Raw genomic sequence first — 20,600 nt, 5'->3', positions numbered from 1 at the left:
TGATTGATAAATTGGGCTGTCAAAGTTAACGCGATAACGCGCGAGATTAATCTGGAAACAATAACACGTTAAAAAAAAACGCACTATTAATCGCGTCACCTGACTCAGGTAGAGTCTGTCTGTGTATACAGTCTGTGCTCTGTGGCCGAAAAAAGTCATCACCTGGATTTAACTAAGCAAATAGGTAAGACCCTTCCACTGGATAATTGGAATAATGTTATGAGGTCAGCTCACGACGTGAATATACTCAATGAGCAGTTTTTTTTTTTCATCAATGGAGTTTTTCTTCCCTGATGCGGGCATATTCCGAGATGACAATGCCAGGATTCATCGAGCTCAAATTGTGAACGAGTGGTTCAGGGAGCATTATACATGGGTCGGCCACCACAGACTCCAGACCTGAACCACACTGAGAATCTTTGGGATGTGCTGGATAAGACTTTACACAGCGGTCCGACTCTGCCATCATCAATACAAGATCTTTGCGAAAAGATTAATGCAACTTTGGACAGAAATAAATGTTGTGACATTGCACAAGCTTATCGAAACCATGGTGAATATGTGCCGTAATCAAGGCTAAAGACGGTCCAACGAAATATTAAGAGTATGTGACTTGTCTTGGCCAGGCAGTGTAGTTTGCCACATTTTATTTTGAAAACAAAGCTTTTATTTTGAGAAACTAAAATCGGATAGTGAGTAGCTAGCTAGCAGATCGCCTCACTGGTAGTGATTGACGTAAACCTTTATGGATGTCTTGTAACACATATCGGCAGGCACGATTAGACAAACATGCTCGACTGTTTGCACCTGTAGGTAGATGCGTATGTTAACAACAAGCTATCTGTGACTTCATACTTACCACACTCAGTTTCGTTAGCCTAGCTTATCTGAGTAAGCTAGGTTAGCTTTAGTTATCTAGCTAACTGACGTTAGCAATGGCAAAACACGGGGCAGTTGTTACTCTTGCAAAGACTTTAACCTTCCAAATAGCGAACCGTTTGGTAAGATATGGAACCGTAAGTAATGTTCAAAATTACACACGACTCGGACTTGAAAAGTGACTAGAAAGTCACTTGATAGCATTGTAGCATATGATGATTAATACTATTTTGTGGGTAGCTACAACGGAGCTGGTCCCATGGTGTAATGGTTAGCACTCTGGACTTTGAATCCAGCGATCCGAGTTCAAATCTCGGTGGGACCTCATCCTTTTAACCTGTCACTGCTATGAGTGCTCCTTTGAATAATAGCAATGAAAACGTATTTGCCAGTAAGAAGAAGACTGTGTAAATGGTAAATACAATTTCACAATGCCAACAGATAGTCTGAGTAGGAGAGAGAAAAAAGAAAGGAGCCACTAAGTAGATAAAATACCACTGAGAAGGAACAAAATGTCCCATTTAGCTAGCATGGGTTAATTAAAAAAATGCACTGGCTAAAACTGGGAAAAATGTACCAAAGCAGCATGAAATAAATTACATTACAATTGAAACATTAAAGTATGGCAGGACTGAAGAAGTTTTTAGCATTATTTGTAGATAGTATGGGAAAAATGAAGAATTTTCAGAGGGAGATGCTTATGTACTTCTTGGAAAAAGGAGGCATGGAGACTACATACCAAAGCTTATTTAGGAGAGGAAGGGACAGTGTTATGTCTGGAGGATGAGATAATAAGAGTTCAAGTAAATAAAGAGAGAGTGGCTTTTGATGTTGAAAAAGCATATGATGTAAAGAGAGGAGGTACTCTCTAGGATATGCAGAGGAGCATGTCCTAGTAACATGCAGAAAATATTGCCTTAGATAGACAAATGATGATCAAACAATTATAGAAAATAGGCACATGTAAAAGCCAGGATAAAAAAATATGTTGGAGTGTGGAGCTAGTGTGGAGTACAAACTGTGGTTTTATGAGAGCTAGTGGACTAAATACATAAGATATCCAGGAGACATTAATGTAACATCAAGGATACCAAGTGCTGTAAAACTGAAAAAAAAGAAGAATAAAGTATGAAGGCTTGTGTCATGAATTGTGCTGTTTCAAGGTGCGAAACCTGGGAATTATTTGTAAAATCATACATGAAGCCATATGTTGAAGTTTATTAATTTTTATCTGCTTTTAGCACATAACAAAAAATGTATCAAAATAAATTACATTAAGCTTTTAAATGATGAAGCATACGCTTGCATTTTGTTTTATTTTGTTTTATTACTTAAAGTTCCTGTCAAATGTGACATATACCATTCTTCTCACCATCTCAGAGGACTAAAATATATTAATTCTTTTACATAAAAATCCATTATGAAAAATAATGATTGTGCTTAAGTCATCTAAATACTGTATCCGTTTATAGAAAACACACAAATGCCAAACAACAAAAATGAATTGATAAAAAAACCAAAACAAAACTTCAAAATATCTTTACACAATAATGAAGTCTTTGGCTTAAAGTGAAACTCCCCTCTAAAACATAACTCACTCAAAAAGTGTTGCCATGGATATTGGTTAGTTAAAAAGGGACAGAAATAGGACCAAGACTAATTTGTGATATGAAGACTTTTCTGCTCTGGCTGACAATGACATTAACACACTGCTGACATTGTAAGTATTCATATATGAGAATGTCCGTTGAGACCATTTTTAACGTCACAGAGTAAGGCTCTTTATTATTTGCAGCTGTGGAAAACTTGTTCATATTGTGTCCATGATCTTTTAAATTACATTTGTTAATCCGGTTTTAAGGCTGACCTTCATTTTACTTGCTTATGTAATTAGTAGCTGCATAACATTTTGTTAAATGGCCTGTGTGTGTTTTAAATTGTAATTAGGTTCAGCATGATACTACTACATCTGCGGCATCATATCAACAAAAATACAATAGTAGAGTTGCAACTGGAACAAAATGGTGATTGCTACAAATATGTATGTAACCACTGAGTTAAAATGTAGCCAAAGACACTTTCTCCTTAAATAATCAAAATACATAACCTAGCCCTTTCATTTTCACTTCTTCACATTGCTTAACAACCAAAATTACAATTGACCTTTCCCTAAGTCCCGCCCCTTTTTGCTCTGTTCTCCAATAACAGTTGAGTAAGCTTGGTACCTCCTTTCCTGTTTCCTGTACATAGATGTGCTATGTGCTAGGCTCATCTATGTTGAAAAGAAAAACTAATTTTGAGGGCAGTTAAAAGATGTTGCTGGGAGACCTGTAAAAGCCACATATTGTTAGCTAATGTTAGCAAAATGCTAGTTAACTTGCCACCTAATGTTTGGTGTAGATCAGTGAGCTAGTTAGTTAGTGTATAGCTAAATAACTTTTGATGTAGATTAGTTAGTTAGCTTGCTAGTATTTTGCTCATATTAGCTAAATATATGTTGCCTTTGCAGGTCAGCCAGCAACCTCTTTTAAGCATCTTCAAAATTTGGTTTTCTTTTCAGCATAGACAAGCCTAGCACATAGCACATCAAAGCACAAGGAAGAAAATATCGCATACAGGAAACAGGAAAGTGTAAAGTTTAGCATGGTTTTGGCATGTACCAAGCTTGCTCAACTGTTATTGGAGAACAGAGCAAGAAGGGGTGGGACTTAAGAAGGGCCAATTATTCCACTTGACACTTTCAAACATGGCTCTTACATTCTACTACATTGTTGAAGACTGTAACCATTCTTCCCTTACCCTTAAATGTTGGTGTAGAGAAACTTTAATACAAATAACAGCATGGTAAATGGATTGCCACTCACGCTTGTGAATTATTTGAAACAGGGTGACAAATAAAATCACTTTATCAAAAAAACAAAAAACAAACAGAACCCCAAAGTTTACTGTATTTCAATCTCATTTGGCAAAGGTTACCAAAGTTAGGTCAGTCTTTGGCTTATCAAACTATTCTGTTTGCTCTGTAAACTGGCATATATATACAGCACTTTGCCCTACAGAGCACTGATCTGTCAGACCTGGATTCTGTTTTAAAAACAGTCACACAGCCGATCACAATGGTGCCACCTGTACAAATGCAAACAGAAATGAAGATACACACACACTTCATTAGAAAACGTGTGAAAATCCTATTGACATCTCCCCCAGATCCCCAACAGCCCAGAGTTTTCAAATTCTCCTGCTTTCTCATCTGTGTAGCTGAGGTCCCAGCATGACTTTGTTGATAAAGTTGACGATGGCCACAGCTGGCTGCTCGGGGTCCATCTCTGCAAATAGGTGACAGACATTCTCTGTTGCGCTGCCCGTTCGCCTCGCCACAAAGCCAAACATCCTGCAGCAAAAAGACACATGAGAGGTCAAAACGCCGGAGAGAAAATAACATTTGACACTGTTAAAGAAACCAAAATCTCTCCCGAGAATTCAGAGCAACAAATCTGATGAATTGATGATTAATTGCCATGCAAAGTAGCACATTGTATCAGTTGATAAAGAAAACACACAGTGACACAAGCACTTACTTGCTTGGCGTGCTATCAGAATTAGTCCACCTGAAGCACGGGTACACAGATGAAGACAGAGACAAAACGTAGGAAAACATGAATAGCAAAGACATGGAGACATGTTTCAAACAGACAAGGCTCTTACTAGCAATATACATTCACTTCTCATGGTAAAAAAGCAGACAAAGAGAACTTATATTTACAAAATATAAGTCAGTAATGTAAGTCAGTAACAGAAAGTATGTGTGCAGCAGCAGCAAGCACACAGATCATATTACTGCCTTCACTAAAGATAATCAGCAGTAACATGTACAAGCACATATAGTTTTTATTATTTATTAGCATCCATGTTTCAGTGACCCACCTCTGGTCTTGGGGGTCTAGACTGCTGAAAGTCACACTGCTGATTGGGTAGTGTCTCCTGAAAAATAACCTGTGTAAACACCAACAACATTATGACTCACCTGTCTTTGAGAATACTGTCTTGAAATATTTTTTTTTATCAAACTGTTGCATGTTATGCATAAGAAATTTAACACAATAACAAATACCACTTTAAAAAAAAAAAAAAAACTGAAAATGTTGTACAATAAGTCGTAATGTTGTGTCTAAGATGTACCTTCTTTTGCTGTCGGTCAGAGTGATGCCCTGAGAAGACACTTTGAAGTGGACCACTGTTGCCACTGGACGAGGACTCAGAGCCAAAGTACACTTAGTTGCCTTGGAAACAGCCTCGGGCCCAGTCAGTGACTCAGTTTCCACAGAATTCAGGTAGAGCACATTGCAAGCTTGTTCATGAGAGAGATGAGAAAATATGAATTAACATAAACGTGTTCCTGTGGCTCAGGGCTACGAAAATATGAGGCTTGAGCGGCCTCTGCTGGTCAAAAGTAAGAACTGCAACTGCACTGCAAGTGACAGGTCCGCTATGCGGGGGTTCACAAATGTTTTCATGTCAAGGACCTACACAATAGATGCACATTAGACAACAGGACAACAGTCTACCAGTTTGAGAGGATTTTGTCTTGTTTTTTTTGTTTGTTTGTTTGTTTGTTTGTTTGTTTGTTTGTTTTTATAGGTTTGAAGATAATTGAGTCTTCATAATCAATTAGTGATCAAACTAAGGTCACTACAAATTACAATCAATCAAACTGGTTTATTTCCTTGTTGTTCTAACTTACAATAAATGTGCTAAAAGTATTTGTATTTGATCACTTCTTTGGCTGGGCCCCCTTACAACCCACTCAAGAACCCCTGTTGGTCTCCAGACCACATTCTGAAAACCAGTGCTCTATGAAAGATCATATAACAACAGAATCTCCAAAAACAAAACAAGCTCATGTACTACCTGCTCCTTGTTTGAGGAGGTTGGCCGCTGTGCTGGTGTTTGTTGCACTCTGCATCTCCTGAAGCTCCCCAACCAGGTCTGAAACATCACAGTCTTCAGTTACATAACAGTGGTATCTAAATTATTGAGGATCCAGTCTGTAAATGTTGTAATAACCTTTGAAGTGTTAAGCTGTTCTCTCATAAATAAATAAATATATCTTACTTTAAAAGGCGGATATTTAATTTTGGAATAAAAATGACGACATCTAAATGTAATGACACAGACTTTACCTTTTTCTGGGATGCGAAGGGCACATGGCAGAGAGATGGGAGTAATTGAATGCTGGTACACCAGGGCAGATAGACTTCCTGAGACAAAGACAGAATGAGACAGGAGGTAAAACAGATTATTATTATGGCAGATTAGAGAGCATTAAATGAAAGAAAACTAGGGACTGGGATGAGAGTAAACAAAAACCTCACTTTCTCTAGATTTATAGGTTAAATCAGTCAGTCAAAGTATGTGTATAGTATATGTACAGAACAAAAATGTAAAACATATTGTGGCAGTTTTGTCTCCCACGTAACTGACCGAAGTAGGACTCGTTCTGACAGCCCTTGATCTTCACTCCCCGTGGCCCCGTCTCGATGAGGAAGTGTCTCACCAGCTGTTCCAGAGGATCCCCTGGGAGAGAGGAGAAGAGGGTGAGAGGATCAAAAATAAGGCAGACTTTCATGCTGCAGAGCATATTCAATACTGCTTCATAAACAAAAATACCAAAAATATACGATTCTGATTGTTATAGACCTATAAAAACCATAATGTCACTTCATTTTTCCATCACGACCATGTCTTCATGTTTTTCAGTTCATGCATGAACAGAGTGAATCACAAATTCATAAAAACTTTTTACCAACATTTATTGTGCTTCCAGCAAAAACAAAGGTACATAAACAGGAATGCAGAAGCATGATGATTAGGGCTGGTTAAACAACAGCCCTAATTATTATTCTTTTTGGTAACTGTGCCTAAAAATTTGGCAGCATCAACCAACTTCCTGGTGTATTTACAAATAGCAACTGACAAGTCCAACATATTCTATCCTTAAACTACTTAAAACCTGAATAGGTTGTTTTCTGTGATTTTGTACACTTATTGGTTGGCGAGTATCTTCCTTGCAAATCAGTCAGCAGTCATTTCAGATGTTAAACAGGCTTAGTAGATGAATGGAAATCACATAAGTAATAAACCACTGACGTACATAATAGTGGGATCAAATTTCTATAGGCGACTATGATGTGACATGACTGATGCCAAGAAAAACACCTACTGTCTCAAAGTCCTTTTCTACAGCAGACATTTTGGCTAGTCATTGTAGGAAAACCACAGGTGTTAATAATAACATTAACAATGGCTCTGCTTTGTTAAAAATGTCCTGACAGTGTGGCAGTGAGTCATCATGCACAATACAGGACCATGAAACTGAACTGAAGCAGCTAAATGGAATTCAGTCATCATTCATTTTATTATTTACACCTGTGTCTTACTGTGACAAAAAAGGCCTGTCAGAAACTAGCTAATTTATATTAAAGGATCTGTGTATGGGATTTAGTGGCATCCAGTGGTGAGATTGCATGTTGCAACCAACTGAATATCCCTCCCCCACTCTCCCCTTGTAAGCTTGTAGGGGAAACAACAGTGGCCACAAAACTCACAAATAAAAACACGAAAGGCCGTCACTAGAGCCAGGGTTTGGTTTGTTTGTTCCAGGCCACTGTAGAAGCATGGCAGTGCAACATGGCGGCCTCCCTGGACCCGCACCCTGTGTAGATATGAATGGCTCATTCTAAGGTAATGAAAATTAAACCGTTCTTATTTGCAGGTGATCGTAGGCTGCTGGTGGGGGTGACATCTTTTTTAAGGGCCAACCTGGAAGTGAGTATCACTCCGGTTTCCCCCACAGTGCAGAAAATAAGTACTGTTGCAAACAAAAATTTACGATACTTTAACGTTTTGTTCAATAAGCTCATAAATGAATGCCACATTTTTGAAGTTTTTAAGCATAAATGCATGACTTCAGCACCACCATGAGTGATTAGTGTTTGATGTGCTGATGTAACATGAAAATCTCACCAGCTTGTCCTAATCACAGACCTTATTTGAGGCATCTAAACAAAAACCTATTCAAGAAACCCATTGACTTTGATGCAAGGTGCAAAAATGCTAATTCAGTTCTAGGTTTTTAGGACAGTTGGAGTTGTAGTTCAGTGCCTACCAGTCGTCTAAGGATTCTTAAATGCAAAATAGTTCAAGAACTATTCAAGAACATCCTAAAAACTTGGTTGGTCCCTTGAATGGTTCTGCAGTGCAGATTTTTCAACCCTTATTTTTTTCCACCCACTTTTCGCAACAAAAGCTGGGAGACTGTCCTCTCTCTCTGTTGAGTGAAGCGTTTAGAGGCTGACTTGTGCGTTTAAATTAAAACATACTTATTTATGTTCCATTTCTGCTATATTTTGCTAGCAGATTCCCCTAAATAAAAACACTGGACCCTTAACAACATATCCAATATAGATACCTTTGCCCCCAATCATGTTGGCATTTGGAGGTGGGGTGGCCACCTTGAGGGCCAGGCCGTAGGCTCCCTGGAAGGAATTACTGTCTCTGATGAGGAAAGTTCCTGGTTCCTTGTCCTTCAAAACAGCTATGGCTGCAGAATAGAAAACACATTAGAGAAGAGATGTGTAGTGTAAAATAAGAGATGCAACACTGCTTTTTCTGTATGTATATAAGTTAATTTTCACTCTACTGTATCACTTCATCATTAATGTTCAAAGATTGGATTGCCTGGTCATAATAAATACAAATGTTGCATGTCCCTCATCATCCTTCATTCTAACCCTCACCTTGGTCTCTGGAGATGCCTGGCTTGTACCAGTATTTGGAACTGTCCTGGACAAACTTAGCGTTGACCCTGGTGTCTGTCTCCTCCCTGTAGCTGTGTGCAGACCCCCGTCTCTGCTCTCCCACAGAGGCAGAGAAAGTAACATGATGTGTTGGGGAGGGAGCTGAGGAGGCCCGGAGTAGAGAGTTGTGTCCGTTCAGGGATCCTGGAGTGGTTGAAAGTCGTTTCTTCTCAGGTAGTGGTGGCTGGATGGCAGGGATGGTGACTGCGGTGTAGCCAGTGTACGGTACATGAGGGACGTTTAGTAACGGATAGTAATAGGAGGCTAAGGGGAAGGTTGGTGTGTGATATCCGTCAGGCACTGGTGATGGTGGTTTGGTGTCGCCTGAGCTGTCTCTGTCTGGAGTCAGTCTATGTCCTGCTGCTTCTGTAGCAGATGTGGAGCGCTGGGGAGAAGGCTGGAGGTCTGGGGAACCAATAGGAGAATTTGGGGAAGTGGTGGAAGGGCTGGAACTGACACTGATAGAAGGGTTCATGGATGCACCTCTACCGCTATCTGACGGGGTATCGCAAGGAATGGCAGAGCCATTCAGTTGCACTTGAACTGGGGTGATGATGACAGTGGCGTAGTTTGAAGTCTGGTTAGATCCCTCTGCACCTCCTGTGATCTTGGCTGCCCCAAACTTCCCCACAGAGCTCAAACTCTCACTTGATGGTTGTGTGGAGTTTATGGATATGTTGGAACTTTGGGTTTGAGTCTCTCTTGGTACTGGTGTGATAGTTTTGTCACTGTTTTGGTTATACTCCGGATGTGTTGAGGTCTCTTGGCCTTGAGGAGGGCTATCAGCAGTTACACTAAGGAAAAAATAAGATAATTATCTACAGATCTGGATAAATGTGATTTTGATTTCAGCATTAGTAGATGTCAAAGAGCCTGTTTACACCTGGTACTAACATGCACCTTGGGTGATCTGATCAAAAAGATGCATCTGACTACTAGACCATATTCAGAGGTGGTCTGGGCTGCATGTGTGCACACAATGTGTCCTGGGCCTCACTGAAGGATGTCCTACTCAACTGATGTCCTGTAAAAAATGACTTTACGTCATTTGGTTCACGGTACTGAAAATTATGTGTCTGTAGGAGCAGATGCTCGTGAACAGCCTAGTAACCACAAAATGGGACAGTTTTGTGAGCTGTTGAGTTAGGAGACACTTTATTAACTTTGTGAAACACTGTCTATGAAATTATTTTAATTTTTTGGGCACTCTTGCTAATTCTGCAAATGCTATACATGAGGTTCTTTCTTTGTGTAAACAAACTTTGTGTCCATTTTGTCATTTGCCATGAGGGTCATTTAGGCTAGATAGAGGAGTTAGTTTGGTGCTGAACTGAAAAAAAAAAACAGGAATCAATAGTCAAATCTTAGTACTGAATGACAGAATAGATCATAATGGACATTCAACTGACAAAATAGCCCTTTATAATGTTTATTTGCATATAGAGCAGGGAAGTGAGATCCAATCACAAGTGGTCACTCAAGATGCATCTAGAAAGGCACTGAAATGCCAGAGAACTACATGTCCACTTGTGATTGGCTCACCCAAGATGCTAATATGTTAACAACAGGTCTGAAAAGCCTCAAAAGTTAAGTTTCACCCACCTGTCTTCTGTGTGTGTGGGACTGCTGCTACCAATGATTGTGTAGTCATGATCAGAGTCCAGTCCAGGGGTGCTTGACTGGCCATTAGAGTCTGATTTGCCCTCTGAACCCTGGGATATGTCGTCGTCTACATCAGCAACGGCCTTCTCCACTTTGAGAAGCGAGATAATTCAAAGGTATAACAAAGAAATTAGAAAAAATATGTAGGGTTGTAACAATGTCAAAAACTCAAGGTTCTATAATACCACAATCAAAAGTCCATGGTATAATTAAAAACAAGAAAAACAACAGCATGAAGAATGTCTTATATTAAATAATTAATCATATGTAACAGCATTTGTTGTTCTTAATAAAATTTCATTTTCCTTTTAAGTGTTTCTGCTTGCTGCATTCAATATTAGAGTAGATATCGTCACAGTCCCGTATGATATCAAAACATTTTTAATTGCCATATTTTATATATGGTTACACTTAAAAATAAGTGATCCAAGAAATTTCAGATATGTCATTTCATTCAACGATCCCCATCCATCATTCACCTTTTTGATGCTCAGCATGCTGCTGGTCTCTAGATCCAGAGGGAGTGTCGGGGAGCCTGCCTCTCCCAGGAGAGGGGCTACTGGCAGGCAGAGGCGAAGCTGATCCAGAGTGGTACCCTGAAGCATAACCCCGGCTCTCATGGCTCTCTGCTGGGGATGACTGATAAGGAGAGCAGGGACAGGAGTGGCGGGGCTGTGGAGGGGTGTGGTACCCGCTGCTTGCTCCATCCCGCACATCCATCAGAGACTGCGGGCTCGGGTAGCCCTGGTGAGGTCCGATGGCATATCTAGGATGCTCCTGGTTTGGACCCTGCTCCAAAGGGGAGTGGCAGATGCGAAAAGCCGGCATGGCTGATTTGCACTGCCAGATTTCCGCCTCTCTCGCCACCTCCCATGGATTTTCAGTTTCCCACAGAGGAGGCACCTCTCTTGTTCGTTGTGCCCCGGCTCCCTGGGACCAGTGTGGGTTTTCTGATTGGTCGGGGTGCAACGGGTGGAATGTTCTAGCTGAGGCTGACTGGTGCTCTCGCCTGCTGGTGCAGTCCCGACATGGGCAGCCAGAGGATGGTGTTGGAGAACCGAAGAACATTTCCCTGTAAGGGCTGGAGGGCAGTGACTGATGGGAAAGATGAGAGGCTGGGTTGTGGCTGGGATAATGGAAGAGGTGACACTCTTCCCCAGTGCAGAGTCTGTTTGAGGCTGGGAGGGTGTGGCTGTGTGGGTGGGTGCGTTCAGGGCTGGAATAGGGGTAGCAAGGCCTGAGGAGACAGGGCAGGGGTGGGGGTGGAGGTGGACGTTCCCATGGTAACTCTGGTAAAGGATGGGCACTATGCCGATGGCAGAGTTCCATATGAGCTGAATGAGGAGGTGGGGACACTGATTTGGATGGTAAAGCTGGCAGTGTTTGGCTTTTTGGATGGCTTTTAATGCTGCCACAACGGCCAAGACAGTGACCATTAGAAAGGCAAGGCTCTCGTTCCCTCTCCCACCCCACATCGACACACTTGGTAGGTGCTCGACCACAACATGAATGCTCTCGCCTCAAATGACCAGGACTTGACAGGTCACCGTCATCTAAAATGGCTGTCTCTCTATCCCTTTCTTTCCCTCTTGTTTTCTCCTTTGCATCCTCCCCATCTCCACTCCTCGATGGACAGTCAGTGTTATCTCTTTCAGTGCGGTTTATGGATGGAGAGGCTTCTTCCAGTTTATCAGAGGGGACTGAGGAGCGGCAGGAGTCAGAGGTGTAGGTGAGTGTAGGCTGTGGCTGGCTGGGAGTTTGAGGCTTGACCGTTGGGCTGCTGGTGAGGCACCCGTTGGGTGAGCCTGCTGAGGCAGTGGAGCCTGGCCCACGCCGTTTCCTCACCTGGGCATAGAGGCTGCCATCCAGAGGCCCCCTTGTGTGAGAAATATCTGGTGGAAACAAGAAGGAAGTGTGATATGATGGTTGATTCTATGGCCTTAAAGGGATAGCTAGGATTATTTGATGATGTTGCTGACCCTGTCCACAGTAGTACAGTGCTTGGCTTCCATGCTGGTGCCCCTCTCTGCATCTCCAAACTGGGAGCATGCCCACTGCTATCTACTCTAGGTAATACACTACTGATAAGTACCTCACATAGCCCTGCATCAATTAATCCAAAGTATCAGTTTAGTGTAATATTACTTTTTACACCTTTGTGTGTACACATTTCTTACTTTCCATGCTGTCTTGGTGGTGCACGTTGAAATTCTCATAAGAATCCCACCTGACCACAGGGTCTGAGGTGTTGTAGTCCACTTTGATGGAGGCATCGTTCTTGCGGTATTCTCGGCCTTGGAAAGCAGATATTTTAATGTGAAACATATCAGAATGTAAAAAAAAAAGACATTAGGTGCACAAAATGCACCAAAGGGTACAGTGACAGACAGTCGACAGTCAGATTATTCACCTTTCATTTTTTCTGGCCCATTGGAAAAGATAAACTCGACTGTAGCATCTGGAGGGAACCTGTCATCTACAGAGAGACAAGCATAAAGGTAGTGACTAAAATATCTCAACCATCTCCGTAACAACTGAGACTGATAAAAATAGTCACAAGAAAGTGTGATCTGTGAAGTGGAAATACCAAAGTTAATAAATAAAGATATTTGCTTTTAGTCTTCATAATGGAATGAGAGCAGAGCACTTCAAAGAAATGTGTCTGAAATTAGTTTTCGTTTTACTTTCATGCATGAGTGTGGGTAATATTTGTATGCATGTGTCAGCATGTAGCACTTAGAGTAACTGTCAGGAAACTGCTGCTTACTGAGCCATGTACAAGCATTTCTCTTTCTGTCATTTGATATTTGTCTCAAACTACGCACAAACATCACCATCTACATCATGTTCTGAAAAATAAGTGGGTCTTGAATTATACAACTATGTTATGTCAATGAAGCAATATACTGCAGATATACATTTTGAGGTTTCCATTAGTTCAGTCATATGTTTATAATATATCCAAGGTTTACGGTAGTAAAGCACGATTATGATCTAAACCAGTCGTTTCCAGCCTTTTTGAGTCACAACCCCCCAGAATAATCAGGTTGGCGTTTGAGATCCCTACAAAAATTGCAGAAAGTCACAGTAATATTTCTGAAGCTTGGTGGGAGCTCTGAGCTCTCTGATAATGGTGCTGCTGTCTGCCTTTTCACTACTTTTCACTACTACCATACCGTAGTCGTTCCCTGTAATAGCTAGCAAAACTAGCTATAGCTGCTTGGTTAAGCACAAAAGCACCAAAATAAAAATCATAACTCACGTACACACACACTTTGACCATTTTGACTATTCCCCAGACTAAAATATGGCCTGGAGCTGGGCTGAGTAGTTTGTTAACTTTGCTGTTTTATGTTACAAAATTCAAATGTCTTTTATGTTCACTTTTTTTTTTAAGATTATTTTGTGGGCAGTCTCAGTACATGGGGCGAACGCTCTAACAACTGAGGTATTGGAGCACCCCCTTATGTTCACATTTTTCATGTCTGTTCAGATTATGGTGGTTTATGTTGGTAATTGTCATTTTTATGCTGGTTTATAGTTTATTAGTGAGGTGGCTGTTTCTTCAGGCCATTGGCATATTTTGAGTGCTTGTCCCTTATTTGAATGTCATTAAGGGACTGATGTCACTAAGAGGTGTTTGCCCTAATATTTGATTTTATTCTCCACAACCATCCAGTGACCCCCAAGAAATGATTTCCAAATCTGAGCTGCTCCCATTTAATATTCCATGCCTGTCTAAGAAACTGAGCCTCTGTTTTCATACCTGTGCAGGCCAGGTCCAGTTCAGTCTTTCCAAACCACAACTGGGCTCCATGAACAGTGCAGGTGTGGAACTGGACTCTGAACACCACCTCCCTCTCTGCTGATCGACTCCGCCGGTGATAGCACTTCACCTGCAGAGAACGATGCAGGAGAACAGTCATTTTACATTGAATTACGACTGAAACTAGTGATTATTTTCATTATTGATTAATTGGTCGCTCATTTTCCTGTTCAGTCGATTAGCTGTTTAGTCCAAAAGTTGTTACAAAAGGTGAAAAATGTTGATCAGTCTTTTCCAAAGCCTAAGATGATGTCAAATGTCTTGTTTTGATGTGAAAATATTCACATCTGAGAAGCTGAGTTGATTAAAGTAGTGATGTGGGTTACAGCGCTGATGATAGGGGCTACATATGTAGCAAAATCATATGCAGAAACCTACCCTAGGTCATGTAGGAAAACATTTTTAGAACATTTGTATTTGAACACATAGAGGCAAGCTACAGGACTACAGGAAAGCTACAAAAAGCTACAAAATTTTATAAACACCTCATATAAAAAAGTGTACCGATCCTTTAAAAAAATTACTTAAAACGATTTATCAATGATCAAAATAGTAACAAATTTAATAGTTGAGAACTAGTCAATTATTTGTGGCACCTCTACGTTGAATGTTGATATTTTCATGAGGGCCGCAGTATATTGTAAAAAAAAATCATTTTGCAATTTTTAAAATATTTTTGGAACAAGATTTGTAGGCCAGGGAATCTCTGCAGCAGTACTTCATTTTAATGCTGTTTTCTCACACAATTTTCCTTTATCAACAAAATTGCAGTCTCTGGGATTTGGATATTGCACTTCGGCCATATTGCAATTTGATAATATTTCGATTAATTTGCAACCCTAATTTTCACCAGCTTTGTTATACTGTTCTGTTTTGTTGGATTATGGGTCTTCAGTGCGTGTTGCTGCTGTGGCAACCGATTACCCACTGAGATAAATGCAGTACCTACGTGACTTTTTATGTCCCTCAGGGTTTTGAATGTTTTACCCTCTCAAAGAGACATGCAAGACAGTGTGTGAAAGTAATTAAAGATGCATGCTCATAGTCTGTAGGGGATTTGTAGCTTGACTAGTTTAAAAGGACTTTAAAATGACTACAGGATTTAACTATAAAAACAGCTGAAGTATTGTAGTTATTGCAGTGATGTACTGAATGTGTGGATATGAAAAGGATTTAAATCAAAGTAAGGTTTCCAATTGGTGACATACAGTTCAAGATAAGCTATTTCTCACCATAATGTCGCCTTTTAATAATAGCGCTGGCTCCATAGTCACACACAGCTTCCTTGCCCGGGAGCTCTGGGGATCACTGGACACACACACACACACACACACACACACACACACACACACACACACACACACACACACACACACAAACACACAGAATGAAAAGAATAGCCAGACCAGCTCAAAACATACATAAAACCAGTCAAAACATGTCTCCGTTGGGTAAAACAGTGGTAAACAATGTTAACTTCAACATAAGCAGAGACCAGCCTACGCCTAAACACAGACAGCGGCCTGTATAGACAACATCTGTCAGTTGGACAGATGTTGGGAAGCAAAGGACAACTGGCCATGTACTTACTAGACACCTGAGGTGTAGACCAGCTGTAGAGACTGGTAGATTTTCAAGAAGGGGTAGAAACCTGTAGATACACAGAGAAAAAAACAAAAAAAAAAAACCCAAAAATTACCATAACAACACTTCAAGCATTTATACAAGATTATTTGGTGAAAAACTGACCTCCTCCTGCCTGGAAGTTTGGTAGTGATGGAATGAGGACCTGGTGGAGGAACAGAGGACTGCTGTTCATTTTGATGGTGCCAGACAGCAAGCCGCCGAAATAGTAAATGTACCTGAAGAAGAGAAGTAAGGAAATGATGTGATGAGAGTAGCAGTAGTATATGACAGAGGAGGAAATATAAAGATATATGAGTGTGTCACACCTGTTCTGAGAGGGCTGTAGGGAAGAGGAGACTTTGTCTTCACAGAACTTCCTCATTGCCAGTGTGGTGAGCGCCTGGTCAGCACTGTGGACAACAACACCCAGAAGTGTGTTAATAAATGCTTTAGTTTAGTAATTAGTGGATTACTTGATTGACAGAAAATTAGTAGTCACCAAAATTGATTGAACATCTAATTTAAATCACTGGTCGGTTGATGTTTTTGTTTGTTTGTTTTTTAAGTCTTTGTGACAGTAAATGGTTTGGACTATTATTTAAATATACATAAATATTTGCGTCTTGATCATTTCTTTATTCACAGTTATATTCTGTTGCCAAAGCCAAAACATCTTTGATTTATATATGATCTCTCTCTATTAATCTGTGTAGATTGATGAAAACTGAAGTCCTGCTTGGATTATGTTCATAGACGTTTCTTTGAAACATTTCATTTATGTAATGTTGCAAATGTAATTTTTAGGAGACATAACTGCATTAGATACATAATGATGCACATTACCCAGCTGATATCTTGCTGTAGTGCATGTAGGCTGCCACAATGACCCCCGTCTTCCCTTTGTGTCCCTGTCACAACACAGATGAAAGTCACTATGAAACAGATTTTCCAACTGTTTTACATTTTTCACAGCAAAACCAGCACATGTGGATTCAGGTTGCACTGACCTTGCAGTGGAGGACCACAACATTGTGGGGGTCAGAGGTCAGCCAGGTCTCCATGGCTTTACAAACAGCACAGATCCTGTCCAGGGGCGGGGCATGAAGGTCAGGCCAGCCATAGTCCTGCACCTGAACCGCAGAGGAGGAAATTTTCAAGTTTTTCAAATAACTCAAACCTGTCTATTAACCTTGAAAATACAGACCGATCGTGTTTGTAGTTTATGTATCTCAGTTATGTCTCTGTAACCAAAGCACTGTGTGATGTGCCATCTTTTAAAATGTAAACACTCGTACCTTTGGGTTAAGTCTGGTGATGTCATGTCTCTTCTCTGACAAATTTAGTAGCTGAAAAAGACACAAAAGAAGATGTCACAAATCTATTTTTACATATCAACCACAAACTGAGCAAAAAATACAGCAAAAATACATTTAAAGGAAACAGGATATGGTAGTTAACAGTCCCTAATAATCATAGATAAGACTTGCTGGAGAGTTACACAAATATACAAATAACAGAATAAAAACTTTTAATAGCAGCCATGGCCTAAATTTGACTGTTTCACATTTATGCAGATGTTTAGGAGACAAATTACAACATTAAAGGGATAGTTCTGATTATTTGAAGTGGGTTTGTAGGAGGTACTTATCGACAGTCAGTGTATTACCTACATTAGATGGTGGTTGACATGCTGGGATGGAAGCTAAACAACTATCAATAATTATATCAATATCAGTTTAAGCGTACGTTATATTTAGAACATTTTCAGCTCTACACCTTGCTGTCAGACAGCCTTTTTTCAGAAAACCACCATTATATAAGCCAAATATTACCATCTTCAGAGCCACCAGACTACTTTTGCAAAAAACACAAGTTTACCTTGCAGTACACAGGAGTTTCTCATTAGTTAGTTATTTAGCTAGTTAGTTAGTTGGTGTTAATTGTGCGACTTTTGTGAATCTTAACTAACCCTTTAAAACACCAAAGTCACACAGTAACACAAGCAATTTAACTGATGAAGGCAGCGGTAGACCAACAACTCCTGTGTTCTGTGAGGAAAAATAACTGATTTTGCCAATGAAGTTTGGATGCTTTGGAGATTATGATATTTGGCTTATATAACAGTGGTTTCTTAGGTCAGCTCTCATGACAGCCAAGGGTGATTTGTTTTTGTTCAGTAGATGACGGTAATAACCTGACTATCGATAAGTACCTCATACAACCCCACTTCAAATAATCCAAACTATCCCTTTAAGTTTATATTTCTCATGTTTACAGTTTTATGACTGACCAGGAACTTGTCTTGGTGCTTGGATTTTAACATGGAGGCCACTTCCTGTAGGTTTCTGCGGTACCGCTGCTCCTCCAGGTCTGGCAGGAAGAAGACAGAGATGATCCTTTCCGTGATGTAGGTGAGGTCAAAATCATAGTGGCGCTCCATCACATGCTCCATCACTTGTCCCACAGTTTTAGCCCTGGACAGTATGAGAATTTTTTGTTTTAGTGCAGCCAAAACAGCCATCAGGAGATTTAGACACCCAGAGCTCAAGTTCCTTAATGTTTATTTTACTGTGCATTTTATTTCTGTGGATCAGAGATACATATCAAATATCACTTTCTGTTGACTGATGTGTGATTCAGGCTTTTCAGTACCTTGGTATGGAGCCTCTCTTCTTCTGTGGTGTAGATTTTGTGGAGCCGTGCTGAGAAGCAATCAGAAAAGAGTAACTCTACTGCAATTCCTGACATTGCATATTATAAAAGTACCCTGTAAAACATTCTTATTAACTTAATGTAAACATATGTTTTAGTACTCTCAAGTTAAATCAGATCATTTCATTCAATTGGTTTTACATTTTCAAAACTCACAGGACGACTTTGAATTAATTATTCAACCTATGTTCATTGACCCACAGTTTTTAGTAAAATGATTTACAGTTACTTTCTTCCCTAAATGTGTAAATACACTTACCAGGTCTGGTGTTGAGGTACAGGTGGGAGTCACCTGAAAGAAAATGAGCACATGATTGGTTTTTGCAGCAGTCACATAACCATATGCACACAAACACACACTGGGAATGAACCAGCACATCCCAAGTCATGTGTTTGGTTTAATGCTCTTGGTGCAGCTCCAGCAGCACAGATGAAGGGATGGACGGATGAAGGGATGAGGAGGAGGGAGGGATGAAGAGCTGACAGGGAGGATAGTAAGATTCATTCTCACTTTCCCTCTGTCATCTGCAGCAGCTGGTTTGAAGAAGAGGCTGTCAGCACAGATTTGGCTGTTCCACATGATGGGTTAGTGACACACGCACACACACACACACACACACACACACACGCACACACACATATACACATACAGACTGGTACACACTAACAGACACAAATGCATAAAGACAGATTTCACTTGAAGCATCCACACGCATGTCTACATAAATGTAAAGAACTTGAGAACATTCTTCTTTCACACAGTTTATTCTGCTGACCAGGCAGTTGAATAAGCAGAAGTGCTCTGTAATAAGAGGTACTCAATAAAAATGACTGATTGATGGTTATTTTGCCTCGTAAAGAAGGAGACGAGGACAGAGACAGATAAAGTTTACTGGAGGAAGATGCCGCATGTGGTGCACAGTCCTCATACTGAGCCTTGCCAAAACCACAAACACGTATACACATAGAAAGAGAGAGGGAAGCTGAGGTCATTCCAACAGACTACAGCCACTATTACACAAACAGACCTGAACAGGTTTCTGTATGTTCTTCTTCTGTGGATTGTTTATTATGAGGATAACAGCTGACCTTGAAGAAACAAACTCGTAGAAACTGGTATGTCAGGGCAAATGTTACGTTTCTGACTCATTTGATGGTCTAATTATAATGCAAATTACATTACATGATTAAAAACAACAAAGTGAAAAATAAACAAGAAATTCAAACAGAAAAAAGTGGAAAATGAAGGAAACAAGCTGAGAGATGGAATCTAACATTCAGTTTTACAGCATGGCTATGGGCTTCCACTGTAAACCTTGACAGGTGACACCCAGCCAGCTCCTGACCTGTGAACTATCCCATGAGATTGATTGACAGCCGAGCTGCCCTCTATGACTAAGTGCTGGCCAGTGATGACAGCTGTCAGGCAACAGGTTAACAAGTCAAATGCCTGACAATCACAGTAATCTACAACTGAAACAACCTCAGGACAAACAACAGCAGTGGTGTGGAAATACATTTACTAAACGTTGACAGAACAAGCCAAGGTATGATTAGTGCTGCAGGACATTTTTCTTCCTACATTTTTCATCATTTTTCCAGATTTGTATAATAACTTGCAGGTAGATATTGGTTATAAACCATCTATTCTCTGACTTTGGCAAAAATAAATGCACCTATTGTTCACTACGGGTGATTATTGAATAAGTTTTGCTCCTCAGACAGATTTAATTGCATGAGTGTTTGATTTGTTCTTGTAGTCCCTCATGACAGCCAAGGGTGATTTGTTTTTGTTCAGTAGATGAAGAATAGCTGCATTTCTTGTAGGCATTTCATGTCATCATGTTGGCAGCAGCAACATGACGTGTCAAAATGACACTGACACTGAGGTGGTAACACTTTATGATAAGATTACATTAATTAACATTAGTTAATACAGTGATAAGCATTAAGTAACAGTTAATTGACAGTTAACTAATGTGTCTGGTAGTTATTTACTAATGGCATTCATGCCAACTAAGGCATTAATTTATACATGA

At 40.2% G+C, this 20,600-nt stretch overlaps 1 protein-coding gene, 1 long non-coding RNA gene and 1 other non-coding gene across 5 annotated transcripts in view; 2 read left to right on the top strand and 1 right to left on the bottom strand.

Annotated features, from left to right (window-relative positions):
• The first annotated feature begins 1,132 nt into the window (after nucleotides 1-1,132).
• On the top strand, nucleotides 1,133-1,204 carry trnaq-uug (transfer RNA glutamine (anticodon UUG)). The gene has a single exon. It is a non-coding gene; the product is annotated as a tRNA-Gln (tRNA).
• A 2,321-nt stretch (nucleotides 1,205-3,525) lies between these two features.
• The window catches only part of LOC146331399 (tensin-2-like), a 41,584-nt gene continuing 24,509 nt past the window's right edge, over nucleotides 3,526-20,600 (bottom strand). For 2 of the 3 annotated variants that reach the window (XM_084730543.1, XM_084730559.1), the window contains 24 exons: nucleotides 18,821-18,853; nucleotides 18,502-18,551; nucleotides 18,140-18,323; nucleotides 17,145-17,195; nucleotides 16,857-16,979; nucleotides 16,693-16,757; nucleotides 16,176-16,259; nucleotides 15,973-16,085; nucleotides 15,814-15,874; nucleotides 15,456-15,531; nucleotides 14,164-14,293; nucleotides 12,808-12,873; nucleotides 12,575-12,691; nucleotides 10,877-12,289; nucleotides 10,338-10,488; nucleotides 8,676-9,529; nucleotides 8,348-8,479; nucleotides 6,361-6,453; nucleotides 6,060-6,137; nucleotides 5,788-5,865; nucleotides 5,059-5,227; nucleotides 4,804-4,872; nucleotides 4,458-4,487; nucleotides 3,526-4,270 (listed from right to left, as the gene is read on the bottom strand). In XM_084730543.1, the coding sequence (XP_084586669.1) occupies nucleotides 4,126-4,270; nucleotides 4,458-4,487; nucleotides 4,804-4,872; nucleotides 5,059-5,227; nucleotides 5,788-5,865; nucleotides 6,060-6,137; nucleotides 6,361-6,453; nucleotides 8,348-8,479; nucleotides 8,676-9,529; nucleotides 10,338-10,488; nucleotides 10,877-12,289; nucleotides 12,575-12,691; nucleotides 12,808-12,873; nucleotides 14,164-14,293; nucleotides 15,456-15,531; nucleotides 15,814-15,874; nucleotides 15,973-16,085; nucleotides 16,176-16,259; nucleotides 16,693-16,757; nucleotides 16,857-16,979; nucleotides 17,145-17,195; nucleotides 18,140-18,323; nucleotides 18,502-18,551; nucleotides 18,821-18,853 (4,365 nt within the window). In that variant the 3' untranslated portion in view covers nucleotides 3,526-4,125. The remainder of the gene's footprint in view (nucleotides 4,271-4,457; nucleotides 4,488-4,803; nucleotides 4,873-5,058; nucleotides 5,228-5,787; nucleotides 5,866-6,059; nucleotides 6,138-6,360; nucleotides 6,454-8,347; nucleotides 8,480-8,675; nucleotides 9,530-10,337; nucleotides 10,489-10,876; nucleotides 12,290-12,574; nucleotides 12,692-12,807; nucleotides 12,874-14,163; nucleotides 14,294-15,455; nucleotides 15,532-15,813; nucleotides 15,875-15,972; nucleotides 16,086-16,175; nucleotides 16,260-16,692; nucleotides 16,758-16,856; nucleotides 16,980-17,144; nucleotides 17,196-18,139; nucleotides 18,324-18,501; nucleotides 18,552-18,820; nucleotides 18,854-20,600) is intronic. The other variant, XM_084730550.1, reaches the window with a different exon arrangement.
• LOC146331400 (uncharacterized) lies at nucleotides 18,125-19,493 on the top strand. The gene is made up of 3 exons (XR_014771584.1): nucleotides 18,125-18,260; nucleotides 19,093-19,146; nucleotides 19,425-19,493. It is a non-coding gene; the product is annotated as an uncharacterized LOC146331400 (long non-coding RNA).

This window comes from Lutjanus erythropterus, chromosome 2, assembly GCF_056507025.1.
Source record: "Lutjanus erythropterus isolate fLutEry1 chromosome 2, fLutEry1.hap2, whole genome shotgun sequence".
In the NCBI taxonomy this organism is placed as follows: Eukaryota; Metazoa; Chordata; class Actinopteri; order Lutjaniformes; family Lutjanidae; genus Lutjanus; species Lutjanus erythropterus.
The sequence above is the reverse complement of the archived record's forward strand: the minus strand, read 5'-3'. Positions and strand labels throughout refer to the sequence as shown.